This window comes from Gobio gobio, assembly GCF_949357685.1.
Source record: "Gobio gobio genome assembly, chromosome: 20".
NCBI classification, from domain to species: domain Eukaryota; kingdom Metazoa; phylum Chordata; class Actinopteri; order Cypriniformes; family Gobionidae; genus Gobio; species Gobio gobio.
The window spans coordinates 37821261-37839997 of record NC_137113.1 but is presented as its reverse complement, the minus strand read 5'-3'; the positions used below and the strand labels follow the sequence as shown (position 1 = coordinate 37839997).

General features: G+C 36.9%; 1 protein-coding gene across 4 annotated transcripts in view; it reads right to left on the bottom strand.

Moving 5' to 3' along the window:
- Positions 1-1789: 1789 nt before the first annotated feature.
- exoc6 (exocyst complex component 6) overlaps positions 1790-18737 on the bottom strand; it is an 80528-nt gene continuing 63580 nt past the window's right edge. For 2 of the 4 annotated variants that reach the window (XM_079801321.1, XM_079801324.1), the window contains 4 exons: positions 17649-17790; positions 13654-13727; positions 7137-7249; positions 1790-3601 (listed from right to left, as the gene is read on the bottom strand). In XM_079801321.1, coding sequence (XP_079657447.1) covers positions 3469-3601; positions 7137-7249; positions 13654-13727; positions 17649-17790 — 462 coding nt within the window. In that variant the 3' untranslated portion in view covers positions 1790-3468. Of the gene's footprint in view, positions 3602-7132; positions 7250-13653; positions 13728-17648; positions 17791-18737 lie in introns of all 4 variants that reach the window. The other 2 variants (XM_079801323.1, XM_079801322.1) reach the window with 2 other exon arrangements.

Here is an 18737-nt window from a genome sequence, read left to right as displayed (position 1 = left end):
AAATACTGACATTCCAAATACAACGAAATGTATTTAGTACAATATTGCGTTAAAAATCAGTAAACATTTTTACACCAATTTGATAATTTAGCCTACATAAAAAAATCTATGAACAACAGTGAACACATGTGTTCCTCTGATCCACACCTGTGTGAACCTCAGAAGAACTGACTTCATATATCCACTAAAGTCAATTGCTTCATTTGTCAAATAACATTATGTTCAAAATGAAGGTATCATTATGAAACAAAAGCATGGCAAATTACATTTTACCATGTGTAAAAATTAACCAGACTTTAGACACATACATTTAACTCAAAAGTTTTTTTTAGCACAGTCCTGTAGTCACACCTCCTTCACAACACAGTCACGGATGCTCCAGCATTAAATGATTCGGCTGTGACACGCAACACTGCTGAGCTGATGACCACTGGGTCTGTCGCTGGGCTTATTCTTGTGCCTGACACATTTTCTTACGGTACAGTTAAATCCAACAGCCTGGATATCTGCCCTGGCTTTATTATTGTATTTTTGAAGCAATCTTTAGGCTACTTTATCAAATGTCTGTTTATATATTGTAACTTTATGATTTAATAAAATAAAAAAAACGTATAGGAGCAGATTAGTTGGTCATGATATAAATTATATAGTCTAATGATGTGTGTAAAAACCGAAAATGTATAAACAATTTTTTCAATATATTTTACTAATAGGCCTAGTCGAGTGACAAGGGTACAGTTTATAGGATATAAATAAAAGACACTTAAAAAGTAGAACATACAGGATGAAGGCCACTTATGTGGCGACTTTCATGGCCGATATGAAAAAAGAAAATCTGTAAAAAAAAAAAAAAAAAAAAAAAAAAAAGGGCACGAAGATGAAACATTTGGTGAAATTGAAACAATTGTTTTAAACCACTGCTATTACTTTCTGGTGTACACCTCTGAAGCAAAGTTGCAAGAGATGTTGATGTAGGCTACCAGTAAGAGCCACTGCAGCGTTTCTCCAATGAGCGGCCGGCCCATAGAGCCCCTGCATGGGGTGGGGCAGACGACTCGAGTCCGTGTGCTGGACCAGCGCAGGGCCCAGAGCTGCCGTATTGTGTAGAATTCTGACCCCCGCCATGCAGTCCCCAGTAGTTAGGTTTAGTAGGCTATTAGGTGCGGGGGTAGGGTTCGGAGGATTAGGCAACCAGGTAGCGGTCTCAACGAGGGGGTAATAATTTGGCGGGGAATTTCGGCACAACATCGGACCACCGCCATCAGCACTGAAGCCATGCACCGCGACCGCCAACAACGACATAATCCCCGAGACCCAAAGGCTCATCTTCAGGATCCAGTGCTGTGTGTTACTGCTGTATCAGCAAAAACACAAGAAAGCTGCTTTTGAGCCAGAGAAGGATGAGGGATCTTCCATTATACATCGATGTCAAAAGTATTTTCCTTGTTTTTGTAAATGATGCAATAAACAAAACGACTGGGGCATCTGTTGCCTAGTGCAATCTGTAGGGTGTGTGTGTGTAGTCAGTGTCGCATGATCCTTCAGAAATAATTCTAATATGCTGACTTAATTTAGATTTATAATAACTGAGTATCAATATAAATTGTGACAATCACTTTTTTTAAAAATCAATTTAACACAGCCTTGCAGAATAAAAGTATTAATTTATTTCATAAAAAAGAAAGAACAAAACAATTACTAACCCCAATTCTTTGAACGCTAGTGTATATTTTTACAAAATATTTTTTATTTTAAATAGGCTACATGATGTTCTTAAATTTTTTTTATTCATCATAGAATCCTGAAAAACGGATCACGTTATAAAAAAAAAATATTGAGCAGCACTGAACTGTTTCCAACATTAATAATAAATCAGGGGACTTGATTTATTATTAATGGAAGTGATTGGAACACCTGATTTCAGTGATTTGGAGAGCTGTCCCAATACTTTTGGCAATATAGTATATACATATACAAACACACACATTTATCTGACATGAACTCTTTATATTTAAATAGCTCTGTACAGAGCTGTGGTTAAGATATTAAGAAGAAGAAAAAAGATCAAATGTATTTTTGTGATAATATTTTATTAAAGCACAAATAAAAACGAGTGGGCTTTGAAAACAACTGAAGTCACTTGAGTTTGTGTAACTCCAGGTAATGCCAGTGAGAGATTTATGGATATTGTGATTCTGCCTGCCTTATTGAAATGTTGAATATCAGGGCGACACTTTATAGTAACTTTCATTAATAATGTTAACAAACATTATATAATGCTCAACAGATCATTGGTTAACGTACATTCAAATACTTGTAATGTCTTGAAACCATGATTCATCCGTTTTGATATTTGAATATTATGGAATTACTGCTTTGTCTTTAAATTATGAGAGTTATTTTAAAGTGAAACCAATATTAGTGTTGTTACAGCCATGAGATAACAGGAAATGAAAATATGGAAACACTCTCAGAGCTAATGACAAATGTTTTATCTTTACATTCCATTTTTTCCCCCCAATTTTAACAAAATATTGTGGTATATACAATGGTACTTTAAATACATAAGCATACAGTTGCTTGTTAAAACTTAAATAATTTTCAGTGCAAAATGCCTGTTAGAAATAAAATAAAACCATAAGTGATGATCGAAATTAATGTGAATGTTTTTTTTTCAATGCAACTTTGCACAGAGTCTGTAGCTGGACCAATTATTGCTTCTTTATTTTCACCTTAAAATGAGATTCTAAAGCATTTGAACCCAAAGCTTTCATTTCACCCTGAGAAAATAAAAATTAAATATAATTCTGTGGCGCATTTGTACATCATTCAGTGAAATGTAGCTGACAATTTTAGATTTTTTTACATTAAGAAGTGCTTTTTGTGCACAAGTTTGAACAAAGTCTGCTAACGTAAAAAGAAAAAAAATTAAGCATTCTCATGCAAATGTTTTTTTTTATCATTTATAAGTTACCTAATCTGAGTCAAATTCAACTCAAGGCAGACCAATGGGAAGCATGACTCCATAGCAGTGTTAAATACATTTAAAAATATTTACAATAAAAACTTCATCCTTGTTACACTAGGGAGAATTTCATACAGGTTGCAATATGACCATCAGCATCAGCAGTCACATACACACCTCCGCTCTCTCAAGTGTAGTGTTACAGTCATTGCACTTTCACAACGTACAAAACATAATTCTCAACCTTTAAAAATACATTACAAAAAATTACTGCATAACTTCTGTTTTTTTTCTTCTTCTTCTTCATCAATTTACATTATTAGCCTACAGTGGTGAATATTTTGGCAGAAGACATGGAGGATGCAGTCAAAATATACCACAGTACTTAGAGAGTTGTTACCTTTACAGCGACTTGAAAAAAAGGGTCAAAGCAAGAAGTAAAATATAGTTTATAAGTTACATTGTCAACCCCAGCCCAGTGTTTGGAGTTCATGTGAACGACTCTAGGAATGCTGGGACATTCCATTCACCAGACTTCTCAGCTGCTTCACCACCGTCTCGATCAATTTCTGCTTGTCACGGTCGTTCTTCCTGAACTGGGAGAAGATGTTGTTCTTTTTACTTGTGTCTTTCATCCTGGAAAAGCAATACAAGACGACAATATTACAGTTTATAACAGCAATCGAACGTATGAAGTATGCATATAATGAAACATAGAATGAAAGTGAATGGGGAATGGGTCTGTCAAGAAAAAAAAACAAGAAAAAAAACATAAAATTTTTTCTCATATGATTCATACTCTATGTTTCAAGTCTTATGTCATAATATACACTATATTGCCAAAAGTTTTGGGACGCCTGCCTTTACATGCACATGAACTTTAGGTTTAATATGGAGCTGGCCCACCCTTTGCAGCTATAACAGCTTCAACTCTTCTGGGAAGGCTTTCCACAAGGTTTAGGAGTGTGTTTATGGGAATTGTTGACCATTCTTCTAGAAGCGCATTTGTGAGGTCAGGCACTGATGTTGGACGAGAAGGTCTGGCTCGCAATCTCTGCTTTAATTCATCCCAAAGGTGTTCTATCGGGTTAAGGTCAGGTTGCAGGCCAGTCAAGTTCCTCCACACCAAACTCGCTCATCCATGTCTTTATGGACCTTGCGTTGTGCACTGGTGCGTATTCACTGTTCTCACAAAGTTGGGAGCATGAAATTGTCCAAAATATCTTGGTATGCTGAAGCATTAGGATTTCCTTTAATTGGAAGTAAAGGGCCAAGCACAACCCCCACACCATAATCCCCCATCCACCAAACTTTACACTTGGCACAATGTAGTCAGGCAAGTACCGTTCTCCTGGCAACCACCAAACCCAGACTTGTCCATCGGATTGCCAGACAGAGAAGCTTGATTTGTCACTCCAGAGAACACGTCTCCACTGCTCTAGGGTCCAGTGGTGGTGTGCTTTACACCACTGCATCCAACGCTTTGCATTGCACTTGATGATGTAAGGCTTGAATGCAGCTGCTCGCCCATGGAAACCCATTCCATGAAGCTCTCCTCACATGGTTCTTGAGCTAATCTGAAGGCCACACGAAGTTTGGAGGTCTGTAGCTATTGACTCAGCAGAAAGTTGGCGACTTCTGCGCACTGTGCACCTCAGCATGCGCTGACCCCGCTGATTTTATACACCTGTGGCTATGGAAGTGATTGGAACACCTGAATTCAATGATTTGGAGGGGTGTCCCAATACTTTTGGCAATATAGTATACATATATATATATATCTCTCCACACACATATATATAAAGCCATATGTAAATGACAATAAATTCAAATGCATATTTGTGTAATTGCATATTTTCATGATATATATCATACATCGAATGCTGAAAATTCAGTGTAAAGACTTCTAAATGCACATAAAAACAGTACATTAGGAATGATTTAGTTAAGATATGATGATGCATGACTTATGTATCATGATATTACTCATATTATTATTGAGCCCCTCTGTACAGTATATATGCTGAAATGGGTATGGGATGAATAAATGGTGGTGAAAAAAATGTTTTCTAAGAATGACAATATCCATATCTGAGAATGTAAGAGTCTAATCATGCAGCACATCACATTACTATGAAGAGAGAGAGAGAGAAATCCATGTTGGATCTACGTACCCCCTGTTGACCCTGGCATTGGTTAGTAAAAAAAAAAAGAAAGAAAGAGGACGAAGATTATATATTAGATTGAAAGGACAAAGCAGAGCTCCATTGTTCAGGTCACTCCATCTTTTGTTCACTGATGTTTGAGGTTCTGTTCCAAAACTACTGAGCTGCCAGCTGCCTTCTGGGTGTGTTCACACTTGGCAGGTTTGGTTCTATTAAAACGAACTCTGGTGTGATTGCTCTGTTAGTGCGGTTCATTTTAATAAGTGTTAATGCTGCAATCTGAACCCTGGTGTGAAATAACGTGGACCAAGACCCACCTTTTCAGTTTCAATCGATGTGGTTTGACAGAAATATGAGCGCAACATGGATCAAAGGCATCTAAACTAACCAAAAACAGGACAGGATGTCTCAAGAAGCAACTCTAAAAAGGACGAGCCCATTTAGCTCAGCACACAGCATTATTTTGGATGTTTGGTAAGTTCCTTAGCAAAATACATCAGGAAAGCCATTATTTTGTTTTTCATATTTAGGTTCTGTGTTAAAATTGACAGTGTGAACGCTAAGCAAACCAGAACTAAATGTATCATTTTCATTGGCAGAGGGTTTACCAACTCCAGGGTAAAGCTGAGGAGATGAACCCTCATGGTGTTCTTCATGCGGTGGTGATTTTTTATTTCAATTAAATTAATGTTCTATATTTTAGTTCAATATTCAATTTCGTATTTTGTATTTTTAGGAGGATTTATGGCACTAAATTACATGTATGCAATAGTTATAATCTATTTATTCACTTTTTGAGCATAGACCTGAAAATTATATTTCCAACTTAAACTTAGCTTTGTAGCACAGACTTAAGTTTGGTCTCTTTTTAAAGACGACACTTTTATAATCGCAGATTATTGCTAAAGTGAAAGAACGTTTTTTTTTTTAAAGAGAACTTATAAAAGGTATAGAATTTTATGTTTATTGTAATGAAAAATGCACAAAAATACAATTTTATTTGTTTTTAATATGAAGTACATATTTTCCAGAACAAGTTTTACTCTTAAACAATGAAAAAAATCAAAGCCATAAATCTAAAGAAGTTGTGTTCCAAATTTGAGCTTGATATCCCAAAAAATTAGCTTTCGGTAAGATTTTGTTTGGGTGCAGTACCAAAAGTTCCCACTACACGAAATGTCATCCCATTTATTTTCAATGCTGTCATTTTTGACCTTGATGAGTACAAGTCGTATATTTTAAAGTTACAAGTCATCGCACAACCTACACATCTGAGCATAAATGCTCACAATCAATTATTTGTAATTAAAGCGTCTACGTTCACAAACCACTGTTCATTTGAAAAGAAAAGCGATAAAATGGCTGGGATTGACATGACAGAAAGCACACAAGTCTACATAGTTTGTTATAATGAGAGGATTTAAGAGTGTGCAGAACTCAGAATCCACTCATGGCTTAAAACGCCATTTCTTGTTCAGTGCTAACTTAAACACCTCTGATTGGCCATTGAGTTCAAGAAATCAACAGATATATTTGTGATTGGCTACTCTGCTCAACGCTGCAAAAACATGTAGTTAAAAGAAACCTTTGACATTCTTCAGAGAGAAAACACAGATACGCACTGGAATGTTTGCCAAAACTTTCACCAATATGCTATTATTGCGGTGAAACTGCTCCTGGATCAGCAGTTATGGGTAGCTTTTCCAACTAAGGCAATCAGAAGCAGCAGCAGGCAGTGTTTTGAGAAAGAAAATTCCACGCTCCTCTCAAGTCCGTGGACAAGGGACGGACAAGCCTTGCCCATTCTTACACATGCTATGATCTTTTTATTTTTTTTGGTCAGGACCAAAATAACCAAAAGAAGCAAACCACAAGTGTGAACACACCCTAAGGCAGCATGATAACCATTATTGTTAAGCACTTTATGAAGTTGAACTGATTTCAAAGGAGTTTGATTTGAGCACTTCTTCACTGAGTTGAAGGAAAGGGTAAAAAACAATACGTACTTCTCCAAAAGTGCTAGTGCGGTGGAGGGGTTAACCCGCAGGTACTTTGAGGTGGGCTGTCCGTAGTCTGCCAGGTACGTGGACCAATCCCACACCATAAACAGATCTAGAAGCTTAAACACAGGAAAGAGAGGTTCCAAATGAATCAATGATTAAAACAAAAATCAACAACAGTGTCAAGATCAGAACTTTGTGTGAACAATTAGCATAGGTTGTAAAACAATACTGAAGATGAATAAATATAATTTGCATTTGTTTTCATTTAGCATATTAATAATCAGGGCTGAATTTCCAAGGATTTGTATAGAGATTACATACATAATTCAATAATAATGAAATATATCAGAGAAGAGAAAATAGTGACATAGATTAAAATGTATATTCATTTGCATTTTTTTTTTGCATGACTTTTCCAGACCAGATATTTTGACTTTTTCCATGTGAAAAAATAGCCTGGATGCCAGCCGAACTCAGCCCCGCCCACAACATTTGAGGTCGGGAAGTTCGGTCTGGACTTGATCCGTTGTGGAGCAACTATGCTCAAACCAGAGCTGTTCAGACCAATCAAATTGTCAGGGCGGGCTTTATACGATGATGGACAGATGATCAACAGTAATGTAATCATCCACGTCACCAAAGAGCGCTTGGATTGAATTTGTTTACTAAACGGAGAACTTATTCGTATATGCATTCACCTTTACTATTTCTCTCAAAAGTAAGTACTCAGTGGATCCTTAAATTCTTTTTACAACACCGGCAAAGATCGTTTACACTCATCTTCATCTTCTATTTCTTCCAGCGTGCGTGCAGTTGAGTTTTGTTGACTACTATGCATTGCTCAACATACGCCACTTACTCCGTTGCTCTTATTGGTTGTTGCAGGTCTATCCAATTGAGTGCAGAGGCATTTTATTTCCTGGTTCGGTTGAAACGCCCCATAATCACAGCCCAATGGAGCAGTATCAGACTCATATTCTGACTAGAATCTGAGTATGACGAAGTCAGGCTAGTGAAAACCCTGATCACAAGAAACTAACAATATTAGAAGTGCAGTTTTTTTTTAAAGTATCTTGTACTAAGTTGAGTTAGTTTATTGTTTTGTGTTTCTGAACAAGAATACTCTGAACATTTTGCGAACAAAATTGGTTTTATTGCCTTAAATATTCAAGTATTGTTCAAAAACTGTCCAAATGTTGTCCTAATTTGATTAATTTGAACAAACAATTTTATTACAAAAATATCACTGCTTAACATTTCACTGGATTAACCCTATAAAGCTTGACATAAAAAAACAGATTTAAATGGATCAGTTTATTGAACCATTAGACACTTTGTTTTTTTTTAAGTATTACATTTGATACACCAGGCTTTCAGAATCATATAGTATAATAGGGTGAGAATATGAAGGAGAAAAACACCTAAACTTTTCATAGGCCCAAACTGAGCAAAAATATGCAATTTGGTGCAGTTGTTGATATTTAAATAGCCAAAAAGATGAGAGCTGTCCTGACTCCTGATAGCTTGTATTGTAAATCAATGAAATCTTTATAACAGTAAAGCAACTACTTACATAAATTGCAAATAAATATCAGCAGTCACTCTCCCAATAATGTCTTATTAAGATGATATTTAAATGCTTAGTTTTATGATCAAAGCTCTGTAGTTTTAAACATATAATGCAATGCAATACAATACAGTGTTGATTAAGAGATGAACAAATACACATAGCTTCAAAAGCCTGATGTATGTATCATTAAAATTATGTATTTATTGATGTACATAAACCTAAAGTTGCTTCAGTCCAGTAAGTGTTCATCCTGGAATATTCCTAACAATATATAAAGTTGTTACATTTACTTTTAAAAATCAGTAAATATATTACAGCTAAAAAAAATACACATGTACGGCTATACTAGAAGGACTTGTTAAAGTTTTCTTATTTTTTTTTAGTTAAGTGTAGAAAATAAGTCAGAAGTTGTCCAAAGAGAAGTGTGTGAGGTCATACACTAATGGTGGGGGTTAGTACTAGGGCACTTATTGGGGAGCTGGGAGCACTTTAAATGCAAAAGGAAGAGAAATCCCTCCGTGACCTCTAGATAACCCAAAGAGGAGCTAATCCTGGCTCCACGGTGCTCTGGTCAGTGGGCTCCCTGCCACTTTGCAACTCTGATTCAAAGCAAGGCTCTGGACACATTGAACTTAATTTGCTGGAGAAGGGCCAGATCACTCACCTCTATGTATGCAAATCAATATCAATCAATGGGGGACAATTGCTGGATGGCTCGTTCATTATGGAGGGCTGGGAGAGGAGGGTTCAGGGGGCTAATAGCACTTCACACCTACTATGTGGTCCGTATTGAGGAGGTCTGTTTTTCGGACCGTTATTTAGTGCTGTTTGCTGCTCCTGCTGGGCTGTGACAATATTGCTGCTAAACACACCAAGACCCTGCGGAGCATCATGGGCAACAAGACTGTGCTTGTAAATGTCAATATTTGCAGACCCTGGGCTGGGCGATATAGCTAAATCAATTAAATGTATACTTCCGTAGACGCTTTTATCCAAAGAGACTTATACGTCTCTTTGGATAAAAGCATTCACTGGGTCTCAAACCACTGACTAGCTTGGATGTTATGAATTAGATCTTGATGTTTTTTCAGCCATTTGAGATTATTCGATAAACAGTGGAATCTTAAAGTCCGTGACCACACTGAAAAAATGGGATGCAGAATCTAATTTCAAGCTGAAAAAAATAAACAAATATTTAAAAGAATAAAATCAAAATCTATTAATCTGCACTATTTCTAGACCACTAATCAAATCATTCTATACATTGATTGTGTGAACTTTAGTATCATTATAATCAGGTCAAATCCGGTTGGATTTTCTTTGGCAAGTTGAATTTTATAGGCCTATATAAATATATACATTTTTCAATTGTAGTCTTTTAAAAAAGCATCTGAAATTAAGTGCAATGTAATGTCAAAAATATAGATTTTTCGATACATATCAATATTGAAATATCTGAAACGCTCCCAATACTCATTTTCTAGATCTTTTAAGATTGAACATTGGTCTGGGGAGTCTGCTCTGTATTTTCTACAGCACAAGAGGTGTGATCAACGGGCATAGTTCAAATGACTCTGTATGCAATTGGATAGTCCTTCAACCAATCAGACCAACAATCCATCGCTTCTCTATGCGTCATTGTGTTAAACCCGCCAATAGCGCGCCAGGTGGATAAGCCGGTTTGTGATTGGTCCCTGCAAATTTGTAACAGAAGCAGGATAGAAATATGTACAGGTTTCCAGCTTGAGCTGCAGGGCGAAATCAAATAGCCGGCAGATCGGGCTGGGTTTACCTAGTCTATATTAGGGCTGGGTATTGACACAAATTTCACAATTTGATTCGATTTAGATTCACAAGCTTTCAATTCGATTCGATTCAATTCAATTCAATTCAATTCAATTCAATTCAATTCAATTCAATTCAATTCAATATCGATTATTTTAGATCTATATCAGGTATAAAACATGGCCAATTTTCTCAAGGAAAACAAATTTCTGAACTAATGTTGTAAACTATGGGAGTCAGTTGATACTACATTAGCCTGCTAATATTGAAGGTAAAAATTTACTGATTTGTATACAAACACTTAAATTACACCAAATGATTTTAGTTTTTTATAATAATAAAGTTATAATATTACCTTTACATTTACATAATCATATTTCTACTCCAATTAGTTTTTTTAAATATAAACATTTGGCTGTCATAAAAACTTGCCAGATTTATTCATAGGCTACATGCATTAAATATTGAAGAACATTAAAAATGGCAATTCAATAGCCTCTGTAATGTGGTGCATATAATTAGCAAAATGCTCCTCTCTAGAGTCAATTTTTCTAGCTGACTAACGAGTTTATGGACACTGGATATGGTTTTTCTGAGGTAAATGACGTTACATGCCATTGTTTACTAGCCATTTTACTTATGTCTTTCTGCGGTTAAAACACTTGAGCTATTCTACGTGACATGATACGGATTTCAGTAAGTTGTCCTGTATCTTTTAACACACTTTTTCAGATGCTTATTCATGTTTATTTCGCGCTGTAACTGGTATTAAGGCGGAAGAGAAGATCCGTTCATGTGCGCTCCGTGCTGCCGGTTCTCTTGACCTGAGCTGCGCCAGAGCGACCTCGCACCGCTGCGGCAGAGCGGTATTTATGCTTTTGAATTTTGTAAAAAATAGGCGTAATCTGAAATCTGAGACTTTGTTTCATATCAATAGTAATAAAGCACAAAGATTATTGTGATTTATTGGATGGGAGGTGCGCTACAATGTTTATTTCATTCATTAACTGAAAACAGGATGACTAATCGATTCTTGGGATTTAAGAATCGATATTGTTTTGTAAAAGTGAGAATCGATTAAAATCGAGAAATCAATATTTTTTACCCAGCTCTAGTCTATATTGTTGGTGTTGCAGGGCTTGAATTTTGGCATGTGATTGCATGTATTGCACATAATTTTACTCATTCCCACAGATTTTGTGCACACACCCAAAGCGCACGCACATAAAGCCACCTCAGAGTTCTTTTTCACTGCTTAAACAGTCAAATACACACAAAAAAAATGTAAAAATTCCAGTATTGGCGTAAACCCAGTCAGTTATGATTTAAGTGAACGTTGAGAACGTAACGAAACAGTTGAGAAAGAAAATGCATGTGTAACAGTATAATGGATCCGTGCATCAGGTCTTACAGTGACAGCAGCTTAATATACCTGCTGCCAAATTATGGGATATTATTAAAAATATTTATATGGCAGTTTTCCCACAGTGTGACATGCTGAGTGGCTAGTAACTTTGGAAAAACCATTAGCCACAGAGGCTGGTGAGCAAAAAAGTTAATGTCAAGCCCTGATTATAATCCCAGTAAAGTGCATTTCTCCCATAGGGCAGCTCTGTACTTTTAAGAGGTCTCACGGCTACAGTTTCACAAGCCCAACATGACCTGACACAGTTCACAGTGAGTGCTCTACAGAAAAGTGCACTTTGTTGTGTCACTTTGAATGTTTTAGTTGAAGATACTTAAGGGGGCATTTATTATTACAGTGATGTTTGATTCAATGTTGTGTTTTAATTGCTAATTGTTTCAAAAAGTACCTAGATACTGGAAAAGCTGGACTAATAGAACAACTGCTCTATTGTTACACTACTGAAAAAAGGAGCAGCGTCGCTACTTTTAGTTACTTATTCGTGACACTGGTGAAAGTGAAGAACACGGTAAACTAGGCATGTTCAAAAATGTGCCTTAAGACATTTTGCTCTCTGTTATGTGATGTGAACAAGAGAATTTTTACCAGTATTAGTACAAGCATCTGCAACCCTTCACAGTATCACCTTACAGACAACAAGGGCTTAAGGAAATGTTTAAAACACGACAGAGTAAACAAGAGTCTCCATTAGCCGCTGCGTGATTGGCAGGGACACTGTGACCTCTCTATTCGGGTGTCGGCACATGCTCAAAAGGAAAAAAACGTTAGCTCGGAATCTACTCCACGTCAGCCTGCGATAAGAGCTCTAGGGCAGATCTGCGTCATAATGCGTGATGGGAAGGTTATCTACGTTGGGGGTTGGGGTGAATAGGTAAATTCTGATCGCCAGCTCCGCTCTCCTTATCTCTGACCCTGTCCGAGCTCGCTCCGTCCGAATTGGAGCCAGAGCTCGCTGAGTGCACTTGAGAGAAGCTGTCAGCAAATCCTCCAAGAAACCAGGCGAGGATCAAAGCGGCGTCATGCTAATGGTAATCGAGAGGTCTTGGCGGGTGGCCGCAGTCGTGACACGCTGAAAGACGCCACCCTGACTGAAGCGTGGCATGCAGATAAAGCCAGGGCTGGTGTTTCTGCGCGTTTCTTCATTTCCCATGAACAGGTGGTATTTGTGATTCACAGTCAGGATTGAAACTGAAGGGATTAATTCACTATGTTTTCATAGCCTTCAATTTGCTATTTTTTTTGTAGGATGTGAAATAAATTTTTGTTAAATAAATAGAGAAAATAAAATCCAAATAGAAAACATGTCAGGATGTTCTTGACTACTGTGCATGTGATTTGGGGACACTGGCATTTAGGTTTCAGAAGCTGTGTTACATCAAAAGAGGTATTAGAAAACAGGGATTTTGCAATTAGTAACGCCACACCCTAATAATACATCCTCATATGACATAGCTTTGTAGAAGAAACCTTGACATGACCTCCGTTTATACCTTAAGCACCTCAGGCCCAGATTAAAAGTTCAAACTCCAAGCAGCCCAAAAAACAGAAGCAAACGAAGAAAAAGCTAAATGAACCCCACTGCGACTAAGTGATTTCCCCTCCTGAAGGTAAGAGTGTTCAGGTAGGGATAATCCATTAGTGCCTGTTAATGCTGTATGTTCTCCACCCTTGCCCTCAGCTCCACTCACAAGTTTGTGACTGTGGATCAAGAATAGTCATGTCTGCAGAGAGGTCTATACCTGTCGGAGGTCAATGAAGGCCAACTGCAGCGTGTCCCCCTGGAATCCTGGCACGGGCTCTGAACTGGCAAACACTGCAAAAGGAATAGGAAAATAGTTCACATTAATATGGGTTATTTAAACAATTTGTTGGAGTGCATCATATAAAGACATCAAATCAAACTCTTAAACAATGTTTACAAAGCATTATTATTACTCTAAAATGTTAATCATGTGACTAAAGAAAGCCAACATACTGATCTACTATTTAAATGTCGTCGTCATCATCATCTTATTATTGTTATTATTATTTCTGAGACTAACTCATCCTAAAGCGTCCAAAAATCCACCAAACTCAGACATTCAGACTGTTCTTGTTCTCAGACTTGAGTTGCTGTATCTGTTTGTAACTGATCAGACCTAAGGTTTTCCAAAGCCAGATGATCGAATGATGATCAATGATTTTTCGAAAATCTATCTATCTATCTATCTATCTATCTATCTATCTATCTATCTATCTATCTATCTATCTATCTATCTATCTATCTATCTATCTATCTATCTATCTATCTATCTATCTATCTATCTATCTATCTATCTATCTATCTATCTATCTATCTATCTATCTATCTATCTATCTATCTATCTATCTATCTATCTATCTATCTGTCTATCCATCCATCCATCCATCCATCCATGGTTTTCCAAAAACAGATGATCAAATATAATGAACAGACCATCTAATAGCAGGTTTCCACTGCATGGTAACGCTTGGTATGGCTTGGTATGGTACGGCTCGGCTTAGCTCGCTTCGCTTATCCACTGCGTGGTACGACTTGGTTCGGCACGCTCCGCTCGCTTTGGCTCGGTTGGGATTTCCACTGCAGTTAGCACCGCTTTAAAGTGGGTGGGATTATAGAACGGTCGTTGTAATTGTGCCGCCTCTACTTCTATGCATGTGGATGTTTTTAACTACAAGACAAAGAAGTTTGTTTCAAAGGAGGCTGATGGCAGCAAAACAAAATACTGCTAAAAACAAGAGAGTCTTAGGCACTCGTACAACAAAGAGCAGATGACGACATCACTTGATTTCCTCAGCGGCGCACAAGGGTAAACTAATCTTGTATTTAGCAATGTGTTTAGGGTCTCAATCGCTATATCACAAAAGCATACAGTGGCAAGAAAAAGTATGTGAACCACTTGCAGAATCTGTGAAAATGTGAATAATTTTAACTAAATAAAAGAGATCATACAAAATACATATCATTTTGTATTTAGTACTGTCCTGAATAAGATATTTTACATAAAAAATGTTTACATATAGACAAAAAAATTGCTGAATTTATTAAAATAACACCGTTCAAAAGTTTATGAACTATTGATTTTCAATACTGTGTCGTTCCCTGGATGACCCACGGCTGTTTTTTTGTTTTGTGATGGTTGTTCTTGAGTCCCTTGTTTGTCTTGAGCAGTTAAACGGCCCAATGCTCTTCAGAAAAATCCTCCAGGTCCTGCACATTCTTCAGTTTTCCAGCATCTTTTGCATATTGGAACCCTCTCCAGCAGGGACTATATGAATTTGAGATCCATCTTTTCACATTGAGGACAATTGAGGGACTCACACACAACTACTAAAAAAGGTTGAAACATTCACTGATGCTCCAGAAGGAAACACGATGCATTTAGACCTGGGGGTTGAAAACGTATTGTTGAAAACGAACTTCTGTTGCTTCTGAAGGGCAGTACAAAAAAAAAAAAAAGAAGAAGATATTTAAACAAAATAAGAAACATTTGGACATTTTCATCCTGCTCAAAAGTTTTCACCCCCAGCTCTTAATGCATCGTGTTTCCTTCTGGAGCATCAGTGAATGTTTCAACAATTGTCTGACGTTGGAAATCTGTAAATTATTCAGATTAGGCAAGGATTTCTGCAAGAATCTCTGACCACTGAATGCTGGATCAACAATCTGAATCAAGTATTCCAGAGATCTTTGCAATAAAGTGTGACAAATTATGAGAAGAACAGTTCAGACAGTGATCAGAACAGGTACACAGCCAGCATAGATAATTTCCTCAGAGATTTTTTTAAGATAACATACAAACAGACCAACCATGAGCCCTGAATTTAATCAATTGTCAGTCATTATGTGTTCATATGCACTTATAATTGAGCTATAGTGAGTTTTTTCAGTAGTTGAGCTGCAGTCTCCATCTCTCTGTCCAAGTATACATGATGCAAAACCATGCTCAAGAGGACCCAGGTTTGAGTCATATCCCAAAACTCCTGTCACCTACCTGTTCCTCAACTTTCCTGTCAACTATCCACTGAGCCACTATATAGTGAAATCAAAATTCAAACAAATCAGACAGTACACTCACAACATGGGAAAAGTATCTTAACTCTGTGTTAACGTAAGATGAACTGCCGCTAATGGGACGAAAACCATTCAAACCTAAGAGAAGAGGCAGGCAATCCCTGCCGTACCTGTGCAGTTGAACCGTCACAAACTCTACTTCACCCCGAGACATGTGTGACCCGGGGCCACAGGTACGAGCACGCACACACAGCCTTTTCACTTCTGCTGACAGTGATGTAGCGTGACTGAAACCTTAAATGGTCGAGGAGCAGAAGATGCGATGCCAGAACCAAAGAGCTGTCTACATATTAACATTATTGATGAACACTTTGCTCTGACATCTCTATTGTGCCATTCAGAACTAAAGGGGCTTATGTGCTTCCCCAGGGAGATATCAGAGATGAAACCTCAACAAGATCAGGTTCTGCATTTCACAAAAAAATAGAGAATACCATAAAGACTTTGGACTTGGGACAGTGTTATTTTAAGGTCAATTCCACTAGTGGTCGAGTGGACTTAAAATTGACCCAAAATTGTAAATATTTGTAATACATATCTTGGTTGTATGCTCACCAAGACTGCATTTATTTGATCAAAAAACAGTTATATTGTGAAATAAACATTTTCTATTTTATACAAAAATTCTGAATCAATTGTTTCCATGTAGTGATTCAGAAAGTTTGAGTGGTGTGCAAGATTTTTTTTCTTTCATGCCTTGGTTTACGTTACATACATACGTTACATTTAATCGACGGACCTGCTACAGGTTTTGGTGTGCGAGGTATTATATATTTTTGCATTATATTTTACATATAATTTGCATGCCATTTATTCCTGTGATGCAAAGTCTTCAGTGTCACATGACCTTTCAGAAATCATTCTAATAAGCTGATTTGCTGCTCAATAAACATTTCTTATTATCAGTGTTGCGCTGATTCATATTTTTGTGGAAATAGTGCTAAAGTTTTTTAGGATTCTTTGATTAATAGAAACTTCAAAAGAACAGCATTTAATTGAAAAAGAAATTATTTGTAACAACATATTTCATGTGTGTAATAATCCTTGCCGAATTAAAGCATTAATTTCTTTCAGAAAACATCTCATTTTGTGTTCCACAGACAGCCTTGTCATATGGCTTTGAAAAACAGCATTAAGACGTAAATTAATTTTCTTTTCGGGTGAACTATTCCTAATATGGCTGGGTATTGCATGCAAATACAGCAGAAGAATGAATGTTCAAATGGATAAGTGATTAATGTTGCACTAAACTCTTCCATATCAGTTCATATCAGAACAGGTGTGGATTTCCAAGAGCAGGTGGAGTGCGGGTAATCAGGAATGTTCTTTGAAAGATAGAAAAAAAAAGATAACTGCTTCTGAGAACAGCTGATATCATCAATAATATCTGCTGCATGAGTGCATCTACCGCCATGCTGCGCTTCGCAGAGCAAGAAACTAACATGCCAGCCTGTTGGTGCATTAGCCACACTCTGCTCTGAAAATGGTTTATGCGTAAACTTTCACTTTCAGAATGGACATATTTTGTAGGGGGTCGGAGAGAGGAAGATTTATTATGACAGAAGCTCACTATTGGGCGAACTGTTGAAAACTGTTGAAAGTGGTGCTGCCATTGTAAATAAGCAATTATTAGCTACTCACGTTCACACTGTATGACGTCCAGGTTGAACTGCTGAACGGCTCCCATGCTGATCTGTTTGAGTTCAGTATCCAGCAGCATCTGCATCAGCGATGTGGCCAGGTGTTTACAGGCAGACATACACGCCGTCTGCGCCACCTTACCCTGAGGAGCGGCACACAAACACACCGGCAAACCGTTACTACAGGTGTCCTCTTCTACACACGGCAGCAGTGCTGGCATCATCTTAATGAATTCATAGTATGAACTTGAAAATGTCTCTAAATAGCAGTTTCACCCTTTGTCTTATATATTCTTCTTTGTTTAACACTATCGCTCAAAAGATTGTGGTCCGTGAGATTTTTTTATGCTTTTAATAGTCATGGCTGCATTTATCAAAATGCATTGATAAAAAATGCAGTAAAAACAGTGATATTGTGAAATATCATTAACATTTCAAAAGAACCGTTTGTTATTTAAATATATTTAAGGGGCACAGCTGTTTTTCAACATTGATAATAAGAAGAAATGTTTCTTGAGCAGCAACTCAGCATTTTAGAATGATCTCTGAAGGATCAGCTTCAGAAAAAAGTTGCCATCACAGGAATAAAATTTCAGCTTTGCCATCACAGGAATAAATTACAATTTAAAATAAATTCAAATATAAAAGTTATTTTCAATTGTAAAAAATTTTTTTTCACAATATTACTGTTTATACTGTATTTTTGCTCAAATAAATGCAGCCTTGCTGAGCACAAAATACTTTTTTTCAAAAACATAAAACAACAAATTATTCCAGTCCTGTAGTGTGTTTGTGTGTGTGTGTGTGTGTGTGTGTGTGTGTGTGTGTGTGTGTGTGTGTGTGTGTGTGTGTGTGTGTGTGTGTGTGTGTGTGTGTGTGTGTGTGTGTGTGTGTGTGTGTGTGTGTATTAGTGCTGTCAAATCTATTAATTTCATCCAAAATAAACGTTTGTGTTTACATAATATATGTGTGTGTACTGTATATAATTATATATAAATACACACACATTCATGTATATATTTAAGAAATATTTGCATGTATAGCCTATACACTGTATATTTATTTATATAATTTATATTATATATAAATA